The sequence below is a fragment of the Eumetopias jubatus genome, unplaced genomic scaffold (genome assembly GCF_037043125.1).
Source record: "Eumetopias jubatus isolate StellerSeaLion01/CBP00866 unplaced genomic scaffold, mEumJub1_p1.0 scaffold_2, whole genome shotgun sequence".
Taxonomy (NCBI): domain Eukaryota; kingdom Metazoa; phylum Chordata; class Mammalia; order Carnivora; family Otariidae; genus Eumetopias; species Eumetopias jubatus.
In genome coordinates this window covers 70,567,437-70,587,866 of record NW_028274808.1, presented here as the reverse complement: position 1 = coordinate 70,587,866, position 20,430 = coordinate 70,567,437, and the positions used below count along the sequence as shown (strand labels likewise).

The window sequence follows — 20,430 nt, the reverse complement described above, 5'->3', positions numbered from 1 at the left end:
TACAAGGAATCCTGTAATTATCTATATCTCTTTGTCCTTCACATTTATTTTGAAACAAATACCTGCCACCATGTCATGTCATCTGTACATATTTCAGTTTGTATTGTGAAAGAATACTCTTCTTTTCAACATAACCACAATATCATTATCATATGCAGGCAGATTAATAGTAATTCATTAATATCATCAACCATTTTTTCCCCACAGTTTATTTGAATCAAGATAAAAATGAGGTCCCTATCTCCTAATTGGTTAATATATCTTCTAAGTCTTTAGTAACATATGTAGAATTTCAATTTGATTATTTCAACACTGTGGTATTTAGCATATTATTCTGCTACATATTCCTTATAAATTGGTAGCTAGATCTAGAAACTTTGTAAGATTCATGTTCATTTTTTTGGCAGGAATACTCCATAGGTGATGTTAAATATTCCTATTTAGAGACATGTAACTTCTGGTCATCTCTCCTTTTGTGTTTTTAGCAGGAGTTAATGATTGTTACCTTGATTCATTAATTCACTAGGTGTTACAGGATGGTTGTAATTCTGAATCCATATTCCTTTATCATTTGTTAGATGGAATCTTTCCAAAAAGGAAAAGCTGTCTTAATTAGTTATTATCCTGAGTATAGTTCATATAGGAAGGCAGGAAAATGCTTGTTTCTTTTCCCTTATTTACCAATTTCAAAATAATAACTCAGCTCCTAGTATCCTTCAAAGGCAACCAGATATTTGTATATATTTAAATATCACTGATTCAGTTTCTTTTCTGGTTATCAGTCTGTTCAAGTTCTCTATTTCTTGCTGTTTCAGTTTTGGTAGTTTATATTGTTAGATATTAATAAGAATTCATGGATTTAAAATGTTATATATTTTAAGTCTTTTGCAGCTATTATTCTTATTGATATCCAAATTGCCTCATCTTTACTTAAAATGATTTTCATCACATTGGCTCCTGAGTCTTTTGACATAAAGCTGATAGTTTTGGAGAACTTCCTTGCATTTTGTATAATAAGGCATTCTAGGCTAATCTCATATCCTGTTGGCCCGTATTGAATAATCCAATTTTTAATAATGGTTTTCCAAGTTCGATAGTTTTTTTTAGAAAGCACAGATTTTTGCCATAGTAAATAGATTGAAATAAAGCATAGCACATGAATAAAATTTATAGAGCAGTGTGATCACATTAGGTAAATACCACATTTTATGGGCAAAAAGAAATCAGCATTCTTCTGAGAAAGATGTAGGACTTTATGGAATCAAGAAGATGATATGGGGCGCGTGGGTGGCTCAGTCGTTAAGCGTCTGCCTTCGGCTCAGGTCAGGATCCCAGGGTCCTGGGATGGAGCCCCGCATCGGGCTCCCTGCTCAGCGGGAAGCCTGCTTCTCCCTCCCCCACTCCCCCTGCTTGTGTTCCCTCTCTCTCTGTGTGTCTCTCTCTGTCAAATAAATAAAATCTTTAAAAAAAAAGATGATGTGATGAGTCCTGAATTCTTTTTGGAGCCCAGATTTTGTGTTGTTCATTAAGTTATTAGTAGAAATGAAGATGTTGTTCATTAAGAAATTAGTAGAAAAGAATTAGTAGAAACTAGAAATTTCTACTAGAAATTTAGTAGAAACTAGAAATTTCTACTAGAAATTAGTAGAAATTAGTAGAAAAAGCTTCTCCTTTTTGGAAAGATTCCATCTAACAAATGATGAAGGGTTATAGATTCAGAATTACAACCATCCTGAAACACCTAGTGAAGAATTGAAGTGATATGGAAGACAAGTTTATGTACTGCTTTCCCAAGTGCTAAACTGCAGATTTAGCTTTAGGCAATAAATTCCCCAGTTGTTTCCCTTCTCAATCCTACATATGAAGTAATGAATTTTTATTAAAAAGAAAAAGAAATTTTCTAAGTTGTATGATGCTATAAGCAAAGTTACTGATAAATAGTAAATGGGTCTTACATTTGGAAAGTTAAGTAAATGTAACAAATCTGAGCTAGAAAACTAACTGTTACCATCTGGGTTAATAGGAGAACATTTTAATCTCTATGATATCAGTCCCAATAACAAAAATATGATGTGATAGAAGGCTGAGGAAAAACAATTGCCGAATGAAAGACAATAGGAGGAAAGATAATAGCCTCATCAAGATTATTGGCTTGTATGCTCACAGAGACTTATGTACATTTGTCTCCCTGAAAATGTTTGCAACCTCTTGAGGATGTTAATATGAAATGATAGACTGTCATATGTAAAGAAACAGTCTTTCCCGTCCTGTAAGAGAAAGAAATGTGTGTAATGTCTTTGGATCTCACTTTAACCGAAGGTATCACAGACATTACTCTTTGGTAATATCTGAAAGAAGACAGCTGATAGAGCTGAAAGAAGGGGAGACTATTTCCCCCCAAACCATGGTTCTTTCCGTCAGAACAATAGCATATAGATAAAAGAGTTTTTGATGTGAAGCAGAAATAATCGATGTTGATAAAGATCATCACTGTAGCTTTTTAGAGGAGTCAACATCCCCTCAGTTGCACAAAAATATCAGCCTTAAAAATATATTTGCTGTCAATTTCACAACATAAATCTGAGTTATTCAAGTATCTTTATCAGTCATCATTTTTCTTTGCCTTCCTAGGCTTATCAACACTGCAAGCTGTGCTGGATTCTGCTGCTGAAAAGAAATGGCAAGTGACTGCTATCAATGTGGGAAACATTAACAATGACAAGAAAGATGAGACATACCGATCACTTTTTCAAGATTTGGAGTTAAAAAAAGAACGGCGTGTAATCCTAGACTGTGAACGGGATAAAGTAAACGACATTGTAGACCAGGTTGGCTACTCTCTGTTTTCTAATGGCACCACCTATAGAATGTGTGTGCAGTGTCAGCATTTTGCAGTGAGTATTTGTGTGAGGTGCTGAACAGCAGTTTTTCCTTTATGGTTTTATGTAGGATGCAGCAAAGATCATCGTTAAATTATCTCTGGCTTTGGTTAGCAATAGCAGATGGTCTTCAATCATGCTGACACATTATATTAATCATTAACTATATTAAATATGTAACTATTGAGTCTTCTGTTTTATATGATAAGCATTGCCCTAAAATTTGATATTTTTAGTTGGAAATTTAAAATTTAACTTATTGAACTTTTTAGAGATAAAGGAATAGCCACCAATTAAGTGAAAATAAGGCTGGGGTTCTAAGGGAAAAGTGAGTGGTTCATGGCAAAACGTGGAGAACATCAAACATTAGAGCTCAGTATGGAACATTAGGCCTATATTGTCTGAATGCATCTGTGTCTTTCAGAGAAAGCATGTTGTATGTAGGAGAGACATAGTCTGTGTCTGATGTTTGAGAATTTTACTGGATATAAGGATGTTTTATCTGTGCTTACCTTACCACCTTGATTCCACTTAAGGTCTTTTGGGATAGGACAGCCATTCAGTAATATCCTAATGATAAAAATAAGATCCACTATATTATATACATAGGATAAGTGACCAGGAATGTTGGTGAAGCAGCATCATGATTTAGTGAGTTAAGATCTGCTTCCCTGGGTATCTGTTTCTTTTCCCAGCTGATAAATGTGTGTGTGTGTGTGTGTGTGTGTGTGTGTGTGTGTGTTTAGTGGCTGCTAGTTCCTTGGGATAATATAGGATTGGAAGAAAAATATGCAGTTAAGTATGCATTTCTAGGTCTTTCTAGGCTTTGCAGAGACAATTCACTAATTTGTATAACACAAAGCATTTTGCAAACATGAATGTTGATGCAGCTTTAATTGATATGTAATAATACAGGCCCTAAGACATACAAAATGGATCTTGCATAAAATATTAAATAACTGGATAAAACTAACTTGTTATGAGAAAGAGCTAAATCTTATATGCCAGAGTGGTGAACATTTCCATGGAAAAATCTTGATTCCTGTCTCAGGAGATGAAATTAAGGTTGTTTTTAACCTGAAGCTCTCGTGTTCAAATGTGAACCTCAACAACTCATTTGAATTTCATAGGAGAGTCTCATTAAAACTGAATTTTAATAATAGTTATTAGTCTTTTTTTAAAGAACTTATGTATTCATGGATTATCATAACAAATGTTGGTGAGTGTCTATATGAAAATAATTATTTCCAAAACTAGAAGAGGGAAACTATAGGAGAAATTGGGAATATATGGAATGCAATGTTTTGAAACAAATATATGATGATTAAATGTCCGTATGGATATCCATTCAAAAGGTACAGAGAGTTTGCACATGTATATTGTATTTTCAAAAGACACTCTTGAATTTGTTAAATGAGTGGTACAATGGTTGGTTGCATCATTCAGCAAACACTAACTGCAGACATCCTTTGTGTCTAGAATGAAACATGCAAAGAAAGGGAAGAATGGTATCTGTACCCCCATTAACCCATAGTTTAGAGGGGAAAATAAGTTTTACATGTCACACTGTAGTACTGCAGGTTAGATATTCACATACTGGCAGCATTTGTCTGGCTTGGGTTCATTCATTTGCTCATTCAATAAATTGCCTTGAGTGTCTGTTTGCCAGACAGGCACTGTGGTGGATCCAAGAAAGTAATGTTAAACAAAACAGGCAAAACCCCATTAAGGTGAATATTTATGATATATTTACAGAAATTAATATGCAATTATAATGATGGTGTATATATATATGAATGAAGAGAACAGGATGTTATGAAAAAAATTACGAAAATAGTTTAGATTAGGAGATCATGGAAAACCTTCAAGGAATAGAGTTTACCAAGCAAAAAGTGGGGTTGAAGTACATTTCAAGAAAAGGAAACACTATTTACTTATTCACTCTATCAATACTTACAAGAGAACAGAGGTGATGAAACTTTATTGTTAAAATAGTTTAAAGTTAGAAAGAGAATCAATCTTTGTTGATTATGAGTATTTTATCATTCAAGAAATCCTTGGAGTTACTTATTTCTGGTTGTGATTGGGTGGGGAAAAGGACTCAGCCATCAGAAACATTTAGAAATCAATATAAATTTAGTATTGGTAGTGCAATGTTGATTATTACAAAGCAAAAATGTGATAGTATGGTCAACATGAATTCCTATGTAGAGGCAGGGCTAGTAAATTTTCATATCCCCTCCCTTTCTTTCAGTGAACGCTAAACTCAACTACTGGTAGCACCATTTTTATGATATGTTGCTGTTGTTTGGTCTTTGTTTGTTTTTAATTCCCAGAAGGAAGACAAACATGATTCAGAAAGTAGAATGAACAGTAAGCAGAATCAACAGATGTCAGTAGGAAGTATGAGGGACATAATCAACTCAATTCAAGTGATGCTAATTAATATATTTTTCATGCAGAAGGACATCTTTTCTTCACAATTTTCCTTTCAATACAGAGGGTTCATTTTCTTGGAAAAAGCGATTTAGTTGTATTACATAAAAATAGGTTAGAAAATGACACAAGCCCTAACTCTTCCAAATAGCTATCACTTAACATCAAAGGGGCATTTGGTGGACTCTTTCCTAGGATTTTGCCCTTGTTCTTTAACTAAATACATTGCTTTGAAGTACCTGACTTTGTCTGGGATAAGGGAAGGTCAGGGAAGTCTTTTCCTAAGAGGTAACATTGGGCTGAGATTCCTTGTGCCTGAAGCATTAATAAGACAAATGATAGAGTGGTGGAGAGAGCTTTCCAAGCAGAGGAAATAGAATATGTGAAGTCCTGAGGTGACGGAAAGAAGCCTTTTCATGTACAAAAATACTTAAAAAGAGGGCTGATAAGACTCTAGTATAGAGAATGGAAAAAGAGGGTCTGGAGAAGCTTGCAAGATCATTGGACTTTGTAGCATAAATTAAGGATTTTGTTTATTATGCTAGAAGCAATGGGAAGCCATCAAAACTGTGTCATCAGGGAAATGGTTTGAAATTTTGTCTGGATAAACCAGGCTAATGGTTTGAAATTTTGTCTGTAGCCCTGCCATTTCATGCTTTCTCTTGGTGTGACAGTTTTCTTAAACATAAAAATTATATTTGAATATCTAAGTACTAGGACTATAGTGGGGTCATTTCACCAATGTCTACCATCTTGAATTGCTATAGATCAGTGAAAAGTCACATTGATTCAGTAATGCCCCAAACTCATGAGCATTACCAAGACAACCATGTTTATCTTGCCATTGAGTTTTTTTAAATTTTTTATTGTTATGTTAATCACCATACATTACATCATTAGTTTTGGATGTAGTGTTCCATGTTTCATTGTTTGTGCATAACACCCAGTGCTCCATGCAATACATGCCCTCTTTAATACCCATCACCAGGCTAACCCATCCCCTAACCCCCCTCCCCTCTAGAACCCTCAGTTTGTTTTTCAGAGTCCATCGTCTCTCATGGTTCCTCTCCCCCTCCGATTCCCCCCCTTCATTCTTCCCCTCCTGCTATTTTCTTCTTTTTTTTTTTGACAGATTTGTGGAGAAAGATTAGCTTCTCTGATGTTTTGCTACCTCAAGCTGGAAACAAAAATGTTCATTTGAACTAAATTGCAAACATTTCAAGACTCTTAAGATGGGAATATTATTTTATAGATTCATATAAGAATTCTTTTATATGCTTATTAATATTTTTTTAAATTTATTTTCTACTATAAATTTGAGTGTTGATGTGTGAATATAAAATCTCAGGTGTTGGTTTCAGCTCTCTGATGTTTTAGAAAAATAGCTTTTGGAGGAATAAAATTGTGACTTATTATGGATTCAATATTCTTTTTGTTTTACATTTCTTGAAAATCTTCTGACCTTATTTTCACTGTTGACTAAACTGAAGTAATTATTTGTTCAGTTATTGACTTCTTGAAAGATAGCATTTATAAAGCACTAAAATGTATTGTTACTTTTTTCTGAGAGAAATATTCTCTGGATTTGATAATTGTATTTTATCAAGTAGGAATCATCATAGAATATCAGAAAACAGTAGATAAAATTCCACTTTTTTCCTCAATTGGGTCATAACATCAATAATTTTAATTTATATTATTTGCATGTATTAAATAATTGTTTCTTTATCTTTGTTAGGTTATTACCATTGGAAAACATGTTAAAGGTTACCATTATATCATTGCAAATCTGGTAGGTGAATTAATTGATATTTATAATTTTAATAGAGCTACTTATAAAATAGTTTTGAATGACCAGCATTTATCAGTGTTATTTTTAAAACATATCTTGATTTTATTGATCAATTAGAAGTAACAATATTTTTCTGAGTTTGTGTTTTAGACTCACTTCTCACTTTACATTTTCTAATCAATTTCCTATTATTAGTGATGTAAGAAATATTTGACAAACTTTATAAATTGTCTTAGAAGGCATATTTAATTATGGAAAAGTTTTCAAAAATATATAAAGTTTAATTGTTCAAATTTCCTCTTGTTTCTCACTATCATAGTGTTTTATAATTTTTCCCTCTGTGCATTCCTTTAAAGTTTTTAGTAAATATAGTATCTGAAATAAATGCACATTTGGGAGAATACATCAGTGAAAAATTAAAGCTGTAAATGTCAAGAATATTAACATATTATTTTTATTTATTTCTGATTTTCTATTTAATATGTAAGCAACACAATGAAATTAAATCCCTGTAGCTGATCACTTTTTCATTGGGATTTCTGTCAAATTACGATTATACTGAACATCCAAGTGGTTAATTGTAGCTCCCTCTCAAGTATAATCAGAGCCAATTTAGAATTATTTTTAGATACTTTTTTCAAAATAGTTTTCAGATCAGTAGTAAAATGACCTTAAGTCTTTACCATTGCAAAAGTTTATGTTCTTTGAGGAAGTATGATCTTACTTGACTGAGAAAACTGCCCTCCCCAAACTCAAGAAGATATGAGAAAAGGAGGGAAAAAATGAGAGCTTATTCTAAATAGCATAATAGGACTCTGAAAAGGTTTCATATTTACCCAAATGTAGAATTCTTTTTTTATTTTTTTAAGATTTTATTTATTTGACAGAGACACAACGAGAGAGGGAACAAAAGCAGGGGTACTGGCAGGCAGAGGGAGAAGCAGGCTTCCCGTGGAGTGGGGAGCCCAATGCGGGGCTGGATCCCAGGACCCTGGGATCATGACCTGAGCCGAAGGAAGACGCTTAATGACTGAGCCACCCAGGCACCCCCCAAATGTAGAATTCTTTCTTTCTTTTTTTATTTTCGTTTGTTTCTTTGTTTGTTTGTTTAGAAAGATAGGGAGAGAGAAAGAGGGAATGAGGGTAAGGGCAGAGGGAGAGCAAGAGGGAGAATTCCAAGCAGGCTCTATGCTCAGCAGCATGGAGCCCTACTCGGGGCTTGAGATCATGACCTGAGCCAAACCAAGAGTCAGCAGCTTAACCCACTGAGCCCAGGCAGCCCTGTAGATTTGTTTCTGTAGGTGGTTTCTGGAATATTAGATTGTTATATCAGAAGACATTTTTTCTAGTAATGATGGAAAAAACAAAAACAAAAACTTTACAACTGATACTGTTTTCACTAGAAGGTGGCACCAGTGATTTAGAATATTAAATCTCAAACCTGCATGTTATTAGTAGAAGTTGATTGTTCAGATAAAACTTCTGTTTACCAATGAAATGGCTAACTACTATAAAATTCATTAGAATTTTTCCATTAATATGATAATATAGATCCTAAATGACCCCCTACCAGAGAAGCAAGGGTTAAAATAGATAAAGCTCTGTATTCACTCTTCAGAGCCACATTCTGTGCAAAGAACAGCCTGGACAGTTAGTCCCCTGTGTGAATTGTGCCATTTGATGAACAACACAGAGCCACATTGAAAGCCGTGATCTTTAAAAATGTCCAGATGGAGAAGATTATATTGGAACATTGAGAAATAATGACAGAAGGTGGCTCATCAATTTGAGAGTTGATATCTGATGCTATGAAAAGGAAAGAAATGTATGGATGACCAAAGTAAAAAAAAAAAATATATATATATATAGAAAACAAGAGCCTGCTGCTATCATGCTTCTAGGGAGGAACATACCCAGTATTTTATTTGAATTCAAATTCTGCTTTTTCATTTCTGAATACTTGGTATCTTCAACATATGGAACTTCTAGTGAATCAGTAAGTTCAAAGAATCTGAGGAGTGCTGCAGTTTCTGAGAATTTAGAGCTTGAAAATTTCACTGACATTTAAAATTGAAGAATCCCATTCAGAGTTAAAGAGCGTTCATCTTCCAGACTCTTGGTTGGAGATGTCCCCCTTCCCCTGTCCAGAGTCTAATGAGTGTTAAAGGAGGTAGCTATAAAAGGTAGAAAAGTCCTCAGATACCATTACTGATGAATTTCCTCAGGAATTGGTAATGCTTGATTAGGCTCCCAAAACACAGATTGTGATTAATTTCCTGATATAGCATTTAAAAGGATATTTTGTACATAAAGTGATGAAGAAGTAGTCATAAAGGGATCCAGTTCTCATTTCTTCAACCCATAAATATGGACAGAAAGTACTGCAATCCACCCCCACCTGACTATCTTACAGTGAAGCACATTTGTCAAGGAGCCTCCCCCATGCACATGGAAATTCCAAGAAATGTTTTAGTGTCTAAGTGTTAAACAGCCAAAGAGAATCAGGCATTTGAGAAAAGTCTGGTCCATAAAGGATGTAATACAAAACAAACAAATAAATAAATGAATAAATAAACAGAAACAGGGCAGGCAGAAAACACAAGAAAAATGTTTAAAATTGTAATGAGTATCTGCAGAGGAAGAGAAGAAAATTAACTACCCCTAAGGAAGGAGGAAAAATGAAGGGGGGGAAATCAGAGGGGGAGACGAAACATGAGAGACTATGGACTCTGAGAAACAAACTGAGGGTTCTAGAGGGGAGGGCGTTAGGGAGAGTGTTAGCCTGGTGATGGGTATTAAAGAGGGCACGTTCTGCGTGGAGCACTGGGTGTTATGCACAAACAATGAATCATGGAACACTACATCAAAAACTAATGATGTATGGTGACTAACATAACATAATAAAATTAAATTAAATTAAAAAAAGAAGAGAGAAAGTATGTTATGAAAAAGAAAAAAAAACCTCAGAGAATAAGAAAGAGCTATGGGAAATTTTTTTTTCTAAAATAACAAGTAAAATTATATGACTTTGATGACAAGGTTAGGAAAAATCTTCCAGATTATGTAACAAAATGACAATACAATATGAAGTGGTGTGTGCAGAGAATTTGTGAGGAATTTAGATGTTTAATCTAAGAGTTACAATATCTTAATACCAGGCATTCTAGGAAGACAGAATAGTGAAGACAGGGGAAAGGAACTATCAAAGAGCATTCAGAAAAATTCCCAGTACTCGATGATACAAATATGCCCATTGAGTACACAAAACAATGAAAGAAAGACTTCTTTCATGTTTCAAAGAAAATGTCGTCATGAAATTTCAGAGATCTATAGGAGATCTTAAAAGTTTCGGACAGGTGGGAGGTGGAGGCAGAGAGGAGTATGAAGCAGGTGACATAAAAAAGTAATTAGAAATAATGACATTGTATTTTTTAATAGGAACAATAAAAGTCAGATTATGAGAGTCTCAACATAAAATTCGGTACCCAGCCAAAATAATCAAGTGTCAGAGCAAAATGAAGATATCTTGAGACATTCAGTGTCTCAAGAAATTTACCTCCAATGTGTCTGAGGAAAGTATTGAGGGCTCTGGAAGAAGAAGGGAGTAAAACATGAGAGAATAGTGATCCAGGAAGCGGGTGAACAAGTCGGAAACATGGTGAATGGACACTCCAGAGGAACAGTTGCAGAGGAGATGGAAAGAGGCACCAATTCAGAAGGTCTCCTGCCAATTAAATATTCAGAAAAAAGAGAAACAGATTACTTGATGTGTTTGATATTGCTTAAAAAATTTACTCATATAAACATGAAAAGTTCTCATGGAGCAACTAGAGAAAAATAAGGATAGGTATAGAGGAAACTATAGTAGTGAAAAAAATGAAACAATTACTAACATCAGACCTGGGTGGCTCAGTTGGTTAAGTGTCTGACTCTTGATTTCCACTCAGGTCATGATCTCAGGGTTCTGAGATCGAGCCTTACCTCTGTGCTGAACTTGGAGCCTGCTTAAGATTCTCTCTCTCTCTCTGCCTTTCCCACTCAACTTGCGCTCTCTCTCTCTTAAAAAAAAAAAAAAACACAAACAAAAGAAGGAAAATGCAGTCCTACCACATTATTTGACTTTGCTCTGAATAATAGAATTATAAATACGAAAACCATGAACATGAAAATGAGTGAACAGGTAAATGTGAATGAATTACATACTCATCTGACATAAGCAGAAACTCAATAAAAATATCTAAAATGAATAATTTAAGAAAGAATAGTGAAAATGTGTCATACAGAAATATGGAGGTAAATATATGAAAAACAAAAATTACTGAAATTGATTGTTTTGAAGCAGCTTAACTGGAGCATGGGCGGGGCAGAGCAGAAAAGCTGTGACTTTTGTTCTATGTATTCTTGCACTATTTGCATTATTTTAATGAAAAGAAAAACCAAAATAATGAGCCAATAACAAAGTAATTATCCTTCTTCACACAAATAGTATTAAAATATGTTTTTTAATATCAATAACAAAGAAAAGATTCTCCTGTATTTTGGATTCAGGGATGTTTTCAATCCTTATGCAGAATAATGAGTAAATGTATAAGGTAAAAATATTTATAATTGTGATTTATTAAAATTGTGATTTCATCTTTGAGAGAATATACTCTCAAAATGAGATAGAATTTATGACAGCACAATATTTGAAATCAATGGAAACACCACATGATAGTTTTACTAATGACTGAATTAATTCTAATAATGCAAGTGATTTTTAAACTTTCATATGTGTTATAAAAAATTAAGTTGCACACTTAATATGAAATTATTTGACTGTTCTCAAATAATGACTAGGCATTCAGTACTTTCCATTCTCCTTTTAAAGGTGTTTTATCACCTGAGAGAATGAACAATTTAAATAAGAATAACTTGCTTACCATTTGTAGCTCTTGGGAACTAGGTTTATGTTACTGAGTATCTCTGACTCTGTGGTAGAGCTCTGTTGTAGATTGCATAAATAAAACCAGTACTTATCCACGGAAGATTTCTCAATAAAATGGAGAGCTTTTATGTGAGTACAATCAACTAAAAATCATTGATTAAAGATCCACTGTGATGCCAAGAGGGCAGTAGGTACTGGTTCAGAATATTGGCTGTAAATACACAAACATTTACTCTAGGCTTTTTATCACTCATGTGTTCTTTGACATTTGTAAAACCACAATGTATAGAGTTATTTGGTAAATGTTAAGTTCTCTTTGATTCTCAGGAAAGCCTGACAAACATTTTCTATGTCTAGGGATTTACTGATGGAGACCTATTAAAAATTCAGTTTGGAGGTGCAAACGTCTCTGGATTTCAAATAGTGGACTATGATGATTCCCTGGTATCCAAATTTATAGAAAGATGGTCAACACTGGAAGAAAAAGAATACCCTGGAGCACACACAACTACAATTAAGGTATATCTCTATCTACTAATATGTACATTTACATCTGTATCTTTATCTATCCATATCTAACAGCTGACAAGTAGCCTGTTCTCTGGGACACTCTAGGAAGAAGATAAAAATCTTAATTTGTTTTAGGAACTAAAAACAATAAATGCTTTATTCAATCAAACAAGGAATCTTTGAATTCTAAATGCAGTGCACTGTTCTGATATGAGCACTGCCCAGACTCATCTTTTATTCTCCAGGGGTTTGGACTTCACTTGTTTATTCAACATATTTTATTATTCATACACCTACACGCATATATTTACCTCTAAATATTAAATGTTTCTGCTGTTGGTAGGAAGGGCTTTTTCCCTTCTGTTGGTCATCTTATTGACACCAGAGATAAGAGTGGATCATAGAGTGAGTGAAATGAGATGATCACATTCTTTATGAAACTAGACTTATGAAAAGTAAGAGCAAAAATTGCAAAGCATTTCAAATGCAGAGTGATTTTGTTTGTTTGTTTGTGTATTATTAAGCAGATTGTGTATGAACCTGTCAGGGATAGTGTTATTTCAGTTGCTCTCCCTGTTTATACTTCAGGCAGAGGTTTTGTCATTGTTGTTTTCTGCACCTAATGGAAAAAAAAAGATATGGATGTTTGGCTTTAAATTTGTGTCTGGCTGTGAGACTGGCCCTAGGTAAGGATTAAAAGCATTGAATTCTCTACTTTTGGGTATATAAATGGATCCTGTTAATTTTAAGTTAAATTCATGAAAGCATCTCATAGAATGTTAAAGAATAGCCCAGAGTTAATTTTTTTCTCAAAACTGGGTGACTTCTTATTTGGTGACCTTGACTGATACTCAACATGTACATGGTTTATAACAGTACTGTGAGCTTGTAGGGGTACCTTCAGGTAGCAAAGCTGATGAGAAGACATAATGGACATCTAGTCTTTTCATTGGTGTCAGGGTGTGTCTCCGCCTTCTGCTCTCATTCTGTGGAACTACAGGGTTCCATCCATTCCAAGGTGGTGCCTTTTAAGCTTTCTGATGAAGATTGCATGTGGCATTCATCACCAAATAGAACTAACATGTTCCTTTTGAATACTCGATTGGTCATCGTGTTCCTACCATTGCTGTCTACTGTGAGAAGAATGAGAGCGAAATGAGATGACTATTTTCTCATGGAAGTCATATCATTATTGAAGTGCATGGGTCATGTAACAAAATGCAAGGCAAATTTGGGGTATGAGAGATCTGTTAACATTTTCACCGAAACCTAGCTCTAGATTTCACTCCCTTCTTATTGTAGCACTTAAAAACATAAACAAAAGAATCTCATTTTGATAATCCCCAGTTTAATGGAGGAGACTAACATGTCAATAAGCAAACGTAACAGAGAATGATGCGTGTAAAATATGCCAGCTCCCCGGCATATGATTAGGACAGTATGGGGGAAGGGATGTTAAAGAGGATTCTCCAGAGGTGGGGAATCTAGGCAGGGCTTTGCACATGGTTGAGCAGGAGAAAAAGTATGGGAGGGTGCTGGGGAAAGAGCCTGTACATAGACTCAAAGTGATACAAGGGCATGACAGAGTGAGGGAACTGTACTTTTTCTTCTGTTTTTTTTTGTTGTTGTTGTTGTTTATTTGTTTTGTTTTGTTTTGATTTTTCTGCTGTAAAAATTTAAAATGTTTGGGTTGGGTGGGAGATGAACATTATATGGGTGTTACCAAGAGATAAGGCTCTTAAAATGTCAACAGATATAAAAGATAGGAATTACAGGACAGGGCTTTCATGATTTTTGTCTGTTCCCTGGGCAGAAGAAAGGAAGAAAATCTAGTTGGGGGATGATATAGTATTTTCTAATATAAACAAGTAGCATATCTTTGATATATGATCTGTTTAAGGAAGGAAAGCAAGAATATTTCCTAATGAGATTATTTCTTTTTATGTTGTCTTTGGGTCATTGACTGTACCAGGGACATTGCCTGATAATTTAAATCACATTTTATTATCACCACAATAAAAACTTCTAGGCATAAAAACCTGTAAAAACGCAATTCATTACATGAAATTCTCTGCATGGTTAGGCTTTGGAAATAATATAAATTATTTCAAGTTGTAGGAATATTCAATAAATGATTGTTTTAAAGTTTCTGTCTCCTCCAAAAGTTAACAAAGCTTCCATAGTTTCTTAATTAAAATCATTCTTATTCAATAAATACAAGTAAAATATAAATGTTTCAATGTTTCACATATTTTAATTACCACAAAATATAAATTACAAATGTTAAATTTGTTCATTCTTATACTCTGTACAAAAAATAACTCTAGAGTCATAGTACTGAGATTTTAAATCTGACTCACCAGTTTGCTAATTTCGGGGCGCCTGGGTGGCTCAGTCGTTAAGCATCTGCCTTCGGCTCAGGTCGTGATCCCAGGGTCCTGGGATGGAGCCCCGCATCAGGCTCCCTGCTCAGCGGGAAGCTTGCTTCTCCCTCTCCCACTCCCCCTGCTTGTGTTCCTGCTCTTGCTGTCTCTCTCTCTGTCAAACAAAACAAAACAAAACAAAACACAAACCAATTTGCTAATTTCAGGCAACGTTCATTCTTTATTCATTTATCAATCCATTTATCCATTCAATACGTATTTACTGAGTTTTTACTCTGCAAGCTGGCACTGTTTTAAGTGTAAGAGAAATGATAAAGTTCTAGTCTGAGAGCATTAAGGAACTACCAGAAGAAAGTGATTTTCATGGTTTTGATAGAGGAAGATTACTGGCTACCCTCTTTTGCAACATTGTCTGCTGACAATAGATTGTAGGGTGTACATCTGATGGCAGGTGAGCTTTTAGGAAGATATCACAAATAATCCAGGCAACCGATGCAACTGATCATAGTTGTCTGAACTGTGGTGATGGCACCAGGGTGGAGGGAAATCAATGGATTTGCTACAATTGCCAATTATTTCAGATTTCTTTATTTGTAAACAAAAAAATTATTGCAGAAATCATAGCCATTCATTATATAGTAATATAAATTCAGTTGAAAGATATCTGTGGGTTAAAAACAAGACTCAGAAAGGCAGTCTGCCTCATTTGTATCTTCCTGACTCCAATCTCCTACAGTGCTTTACACAGAGTACACACATAGTAGATACATGTTGAAATGAAAAATATAAAGAAACCCTTTGAAAATAACAAATCACTGAGAAAGAAAAAAAGTAATTATCATTGCTATGAAATTTGGTTAAAATTTCTGTGCTAACATTTGTTATGTCCTTTTATTCAGTCCTGGCGGAAAAGTAGTGTTATTTTACCTGATGAACTGTAGGATGACTTTAGTCATCAGACCTGAACCATCATGGCACCTAGATTTAAATGGGACAGTTAAAGTGACCATTTTACCTTCCTTAAAAAATGTTTCAAAAGTGGCAGATAATAAAGACGATTTGTCACTCTCTCAAAAATAATTTACAAATATTTCTATTTTTAGATAGATTTTCAGTGTTTTCGGTGTCTTCAGCAACTTGCAAGATGATAGCTATCCATTCTGCCTTGTCACACTGACAATCTGAACCTTATTCAACTTCTGTGTCTGTGATGTTCTGCTGTTCTGCTGATGTTAAGGGATTCGACACTAATTCGTGACCGTGACTGACATTTTTGTGGCACTTAAAATAATGGTTTTCCCACCAGAAACTCATTTCAGTCAGGAAATGACTTAAAGCGCAGACTCAAACTTTTTTAATTGCTGTCCTAAGAGAGTTATTAGGCCTGTCTGAAAATAGCATAATCTTTTTCAGTTCAGTAATTAGCGCTGTGCATTATATAGTACCCTGGTGGCTTAATAGAATTAATTCTGCTTCTCGAACATTTTAACTGACCAAAACCACTGCTGACACATTGGCATTCCTACTCCTAATATTAAAGTATTTTGTCACACAATAGCCTAGAGGCTTGACATGTTTAGTTTCTTATATTCTATGGCTTGGAAAGTATATAAATGGTTGAAATAAGCCCATAAATTAAAATTTTGATATTGGGGGTACTTGGGTGGCTCAGTCGGTTAAGCGCCTGCCCTAGTCTCAGGTCATGATCCCAGGATCGTGGGATAGAGTCCCATGTCGGCTCCCTGCTCAACGGGGAGTCTTCTCCCTCTCCCTCTGCTGCTCCCCACCCCAGCCCCTGGGCTCACGCTCTCTTGAGCACGTGCTCGCTCTCTCTCAGATAAATATGTAAAATATTTAAAAAAATAAAATAAATAAAAAAATAAAATGAAATTATGATATTGGTAAAATTTTTATAAAAATAATTGAAAAAATAATATATTGTACAATTTAAATGTATATTACAGCATTAAAAGTAAAAAGGCACTACTACTATTTGTAATACTAATGCAGGACATCTGGATTCATCTCATTTCCACATTTCTTCATCTGTAAAGGGAATAAGTTTAGGTGATGTGTATGATTTCTCCCAAATCTCTAATTTCATGATTATGTGAAGTGCTAATTTAGGCACTTGATAAAACATATACTAACAGTTCTAATTTTTGCTGAATCTGTGACATCTCAAATGGTTCCTCTGTCTCTCAAAAATTGTAGTGACTTGCAGGTAGTCATCTCTTAACTCCAGATATCGAAATCAAATCCTAAAATATTTTGGAACATATTTATTTTTCCTGGATTATAAAAGATGAGGAACTTTCACTTTGTTAGACGATTCCTAGGAAGTGGGGAGAGTTCTGGAGGAATTTATGCAACCAACAAAATAAAAGACCTGCCTCTAAGAAAGTCTGTACCTACTGACGGGTGAATCAAAGCCAATGTTTTGATTTGAGTATCTTTTTTCCATCTTGATGAATCTAATTAGATTTATCTGAAAATTTGAGTGCTTAAGTGGATCCAAAGTTTCAGAATGTAAAAGTCTTTGTTCTGAAGCAAGACTCAATCAGGGTCAGTAGCCAATCTGGATAGTTTAGGTAAAATATGTTGTTTTTAATGTATTCCTTTTACATGAAGGGTCTTTCTTCACAGTGGCTTAAAATTATTTTTATTAATCATAAAGAATAATAAAGGATGTTAATTTTGGTTTCTTGCCAAGAGCTGGTTTTCTCACCCTTGGAAATGTGTGCTTACTAAAGATGTTGATTTTTTTTTTATTTTGTAATTACGATTTAACTTTTTTAGAGCAGTTTAAGGTTCACTGCAACATCGAGCAAAAAATACCAAAAATTCCTACATACCACTGCCCCCACACATGCACAGCGTCCTCCAATATCTGCTTCACTCACCAGAATGATTCATTTGTTAGAATTGATAAACCTACATTGACATCATAATTACCCAAAGTCCATATTTTACATTATGGTTCACTGTTAATATACATCCTACAGTTTGGGACAAATGTATAATAACATGCTTCCATCATTACAGTCTCATAGTGAATATTTTCACTACTCTAAAAATCTTCTGTGGTCTGCCTATTCATCTTTCCTCTCACTCTTAGCAAACATGGATCTTTTTACTGTCTCTGTAGTTTTGCCTTTTCCAGAATGTCACATAGTTGAAATCATACAGTATGTAGCCTTTTTAGATTGGCTTTTTCTCACTTAGTAATATACAGTCAAGTTTCCTCCATGTCTTTTCATGGCTTGGTAGCTCACTCCTTTTTAGCACTGATAATATTCCATTACCTGGTTGTACCATTCACTTACTGAAGGACATCCTGGTTGCTTCCAAGTTTCAACAGTTATGAATAAAGCTACCACGAATATCTGTGCACTGGTTTTTGAGTGGACCTATGGCTTTGACTCTTTGGGTAAATATCAAATAGTACAATTGCTGCATCATATGGTGAGAGTATGTTTAGTTTTGTAAGAAACTGCCAAATTGTCTCCCAAAGTGGCTGTACCACTTTGCATTCTTTTTTTTATTATGTTATGTTAATCGCCATACATTACATCATTAGTTTTTGATGTAGTGTTCCATGATTCATTGTTTGCGTATAACACCCAGTGCTCCATGCAGTATGTGCCCTCTTTAATACCCATCACCAGGCTAATTCTAACTAGCAATGAATGAGAGTTCCTGTTGCTCCATTGATGTTGAGTTTCTGTGAAGATATTGTGACTTTATGCTGTGAAGTTTCAAAGGGCATATATTCAACAAGCTTTAAACAGCTTTATCACAGACACCTCTTTTGCAGAGGGAAGATTGCAATTAAATTTGAAATTAAGACAAGTGAATAAACTTAAGTTTATAACGTATTTCCCAATACTGTTTTTTTTTTAAATGACTCTAGTTGATTCTTGGTCATTGCCCAAAATCTAGAAAGGGAAGAAAGAAAAAGAAAGAAAGAAAAAAGAAAAGGAAAGAAAGAAAGAAAGAAAGAAAGAAAGAAAGAAAGAAAGAAAGAAAGAAAGAAAGAAAGAAAGAAAGAAAGAAAAAGAGAGAGAGAGAGAGAAAGAAAGAAAGAGAAAGAGAGAGAGAAAGAAAGAAAGAAAGAAAGAAAGAAAGAAAGAAAGAAAGAAAGAAAGAAAGAAAGAAAGAAAGAAAGAAAGAAAAAGAGAAAGAAGGAAGGAAGGAAAGAAAGAAAGAGACTTTCTAAAGTTTTTCTTATAGGTTTACTCATTTTTCCTACAGCTCGTCTTTTTTGATCATTTTGATAACTTGATAAAATGTAGAAATTGAGAATTATATTGTAAGATTTTTTAGGGAAATATCAGCGTACAATAATTTCAGTCAAATAAGTGATGCCATTTTAAAAATGAGTATATAAAATTTGTCAAGCCATAAAACTTTTAACAACCCAAAGTATGTTACACAGAACATTATTTTTATGAAAAGTAATTGGTATTAAGAAATTTTTAAAATGGTAATTTGTTTGGACAATGAATGTTCTTCAGACAAAGCTAAACTGGAATTGTTACTCAAGATTTTTTAGGGCGTTTAATATGCCAATGTGAGAATCAGTTTCTGAATTTATTCATTCATGGACTCTTTTGTAGATTAGGATAGTGGTTTTCAAAACAGCAAAACAAGCTAGTTTTACACCAGGATAGACAGTAATAAAAGGAAAAAAGAAAGCAAAAATGCTGGTCAATAACTTGTATTTTGGGGCATGCTTTATACGTCACCTAGCTTCTCATTTCCTGTAACTGTACTCATTTGATGTGGTGTTTGTCAAACAAGGGGACCCATTGTCCCAGTGTGCCTGGTACTGAGGAGTTGCCTGGGACTGGAGACTTGCTGCCTAAAACAGGGATAGTACCTGACAAACCAAGATGGTTGGTCACCGTCATTGCCCCAGAATCACAGAGATCTGGATTCAAACTCCACCTTAATTTTTTTTGTGACCCTGGGCAAAATATAACCTGTTAACTTGGAATCTTCATCTATAAAACTGGAGTAAAAATATTTGTTGCATAGAATTTTTATAAAAGGACTTATGAGGAAACCACCCAGCTCAGGTTTGACATGTAGAGAACTTGGTCAACATGAGTTCTTTTTCCTCACCAGCTTTTCCCGTACTACTATGACATAGAAGAGGCTTTGCTTTACTTATTTCATTGGTAAGAAACCTTGGACACTTTAATTTACCCAAGGCAGCTGAGCAGTAAATGACAAAATCAGGGCTTGGGCTCTGTCTTCTGATGATACATTCAGTGCTTTCTAAACTATATACAATTCAATTTCAAGTGTCAAGGAAAATTTGGAAAGTAGCCTTTCATAGTAAGTTTTTAGCACTTTTATAACCTGTAAAGTCTAGTACTTTTTCTTTGAATATTTTCTAGCACAGTGCAGCTGACATATGTTTAGGAATAGGTGCTATCATAATAATGACCCATAAAATGTAGCGTATTTATCCTTTTTGTATGTTGATTAAATTCT

The 20,430-nt window shown here is 34.4% G+C and overlaps 1 protein-coding gene across 3 annotated transcripts in view; it reads left to right on the top strand.

The window, feature by feature from the left end:
• GRIA2 (glutamate ionotropic receptor AMPA type subunit 2) overlaps nucleotides 1–20,430 on the top strand; it is a 145,952-nt gene that overhangs the window by 81,571 nt on the left and 43,951 nt on the right. For all 3 annotated transcript variants that reach the window (XM_028104431.2, XM_028104432.1, XM_028104430.2), the window contains exons 4-6: nucleotides 2,632–2,828; nucleotides 7,054–7,107; nucleotides 12,392–12,553. In XM_028104431.2, coding sequence (XP_027960232.2) covers nucleotides 2,632–2,828; nucleotides 7,054–7,107; nucleotides 12,392–12,553 — 413 coding nt within the window. The remainder of the gene's footprint in view (nucleotides 1–2,631; nucleotides 2,829–7,053; nucleotides 7,108–12,391; nucleotides 12,554–20,430) is intronic.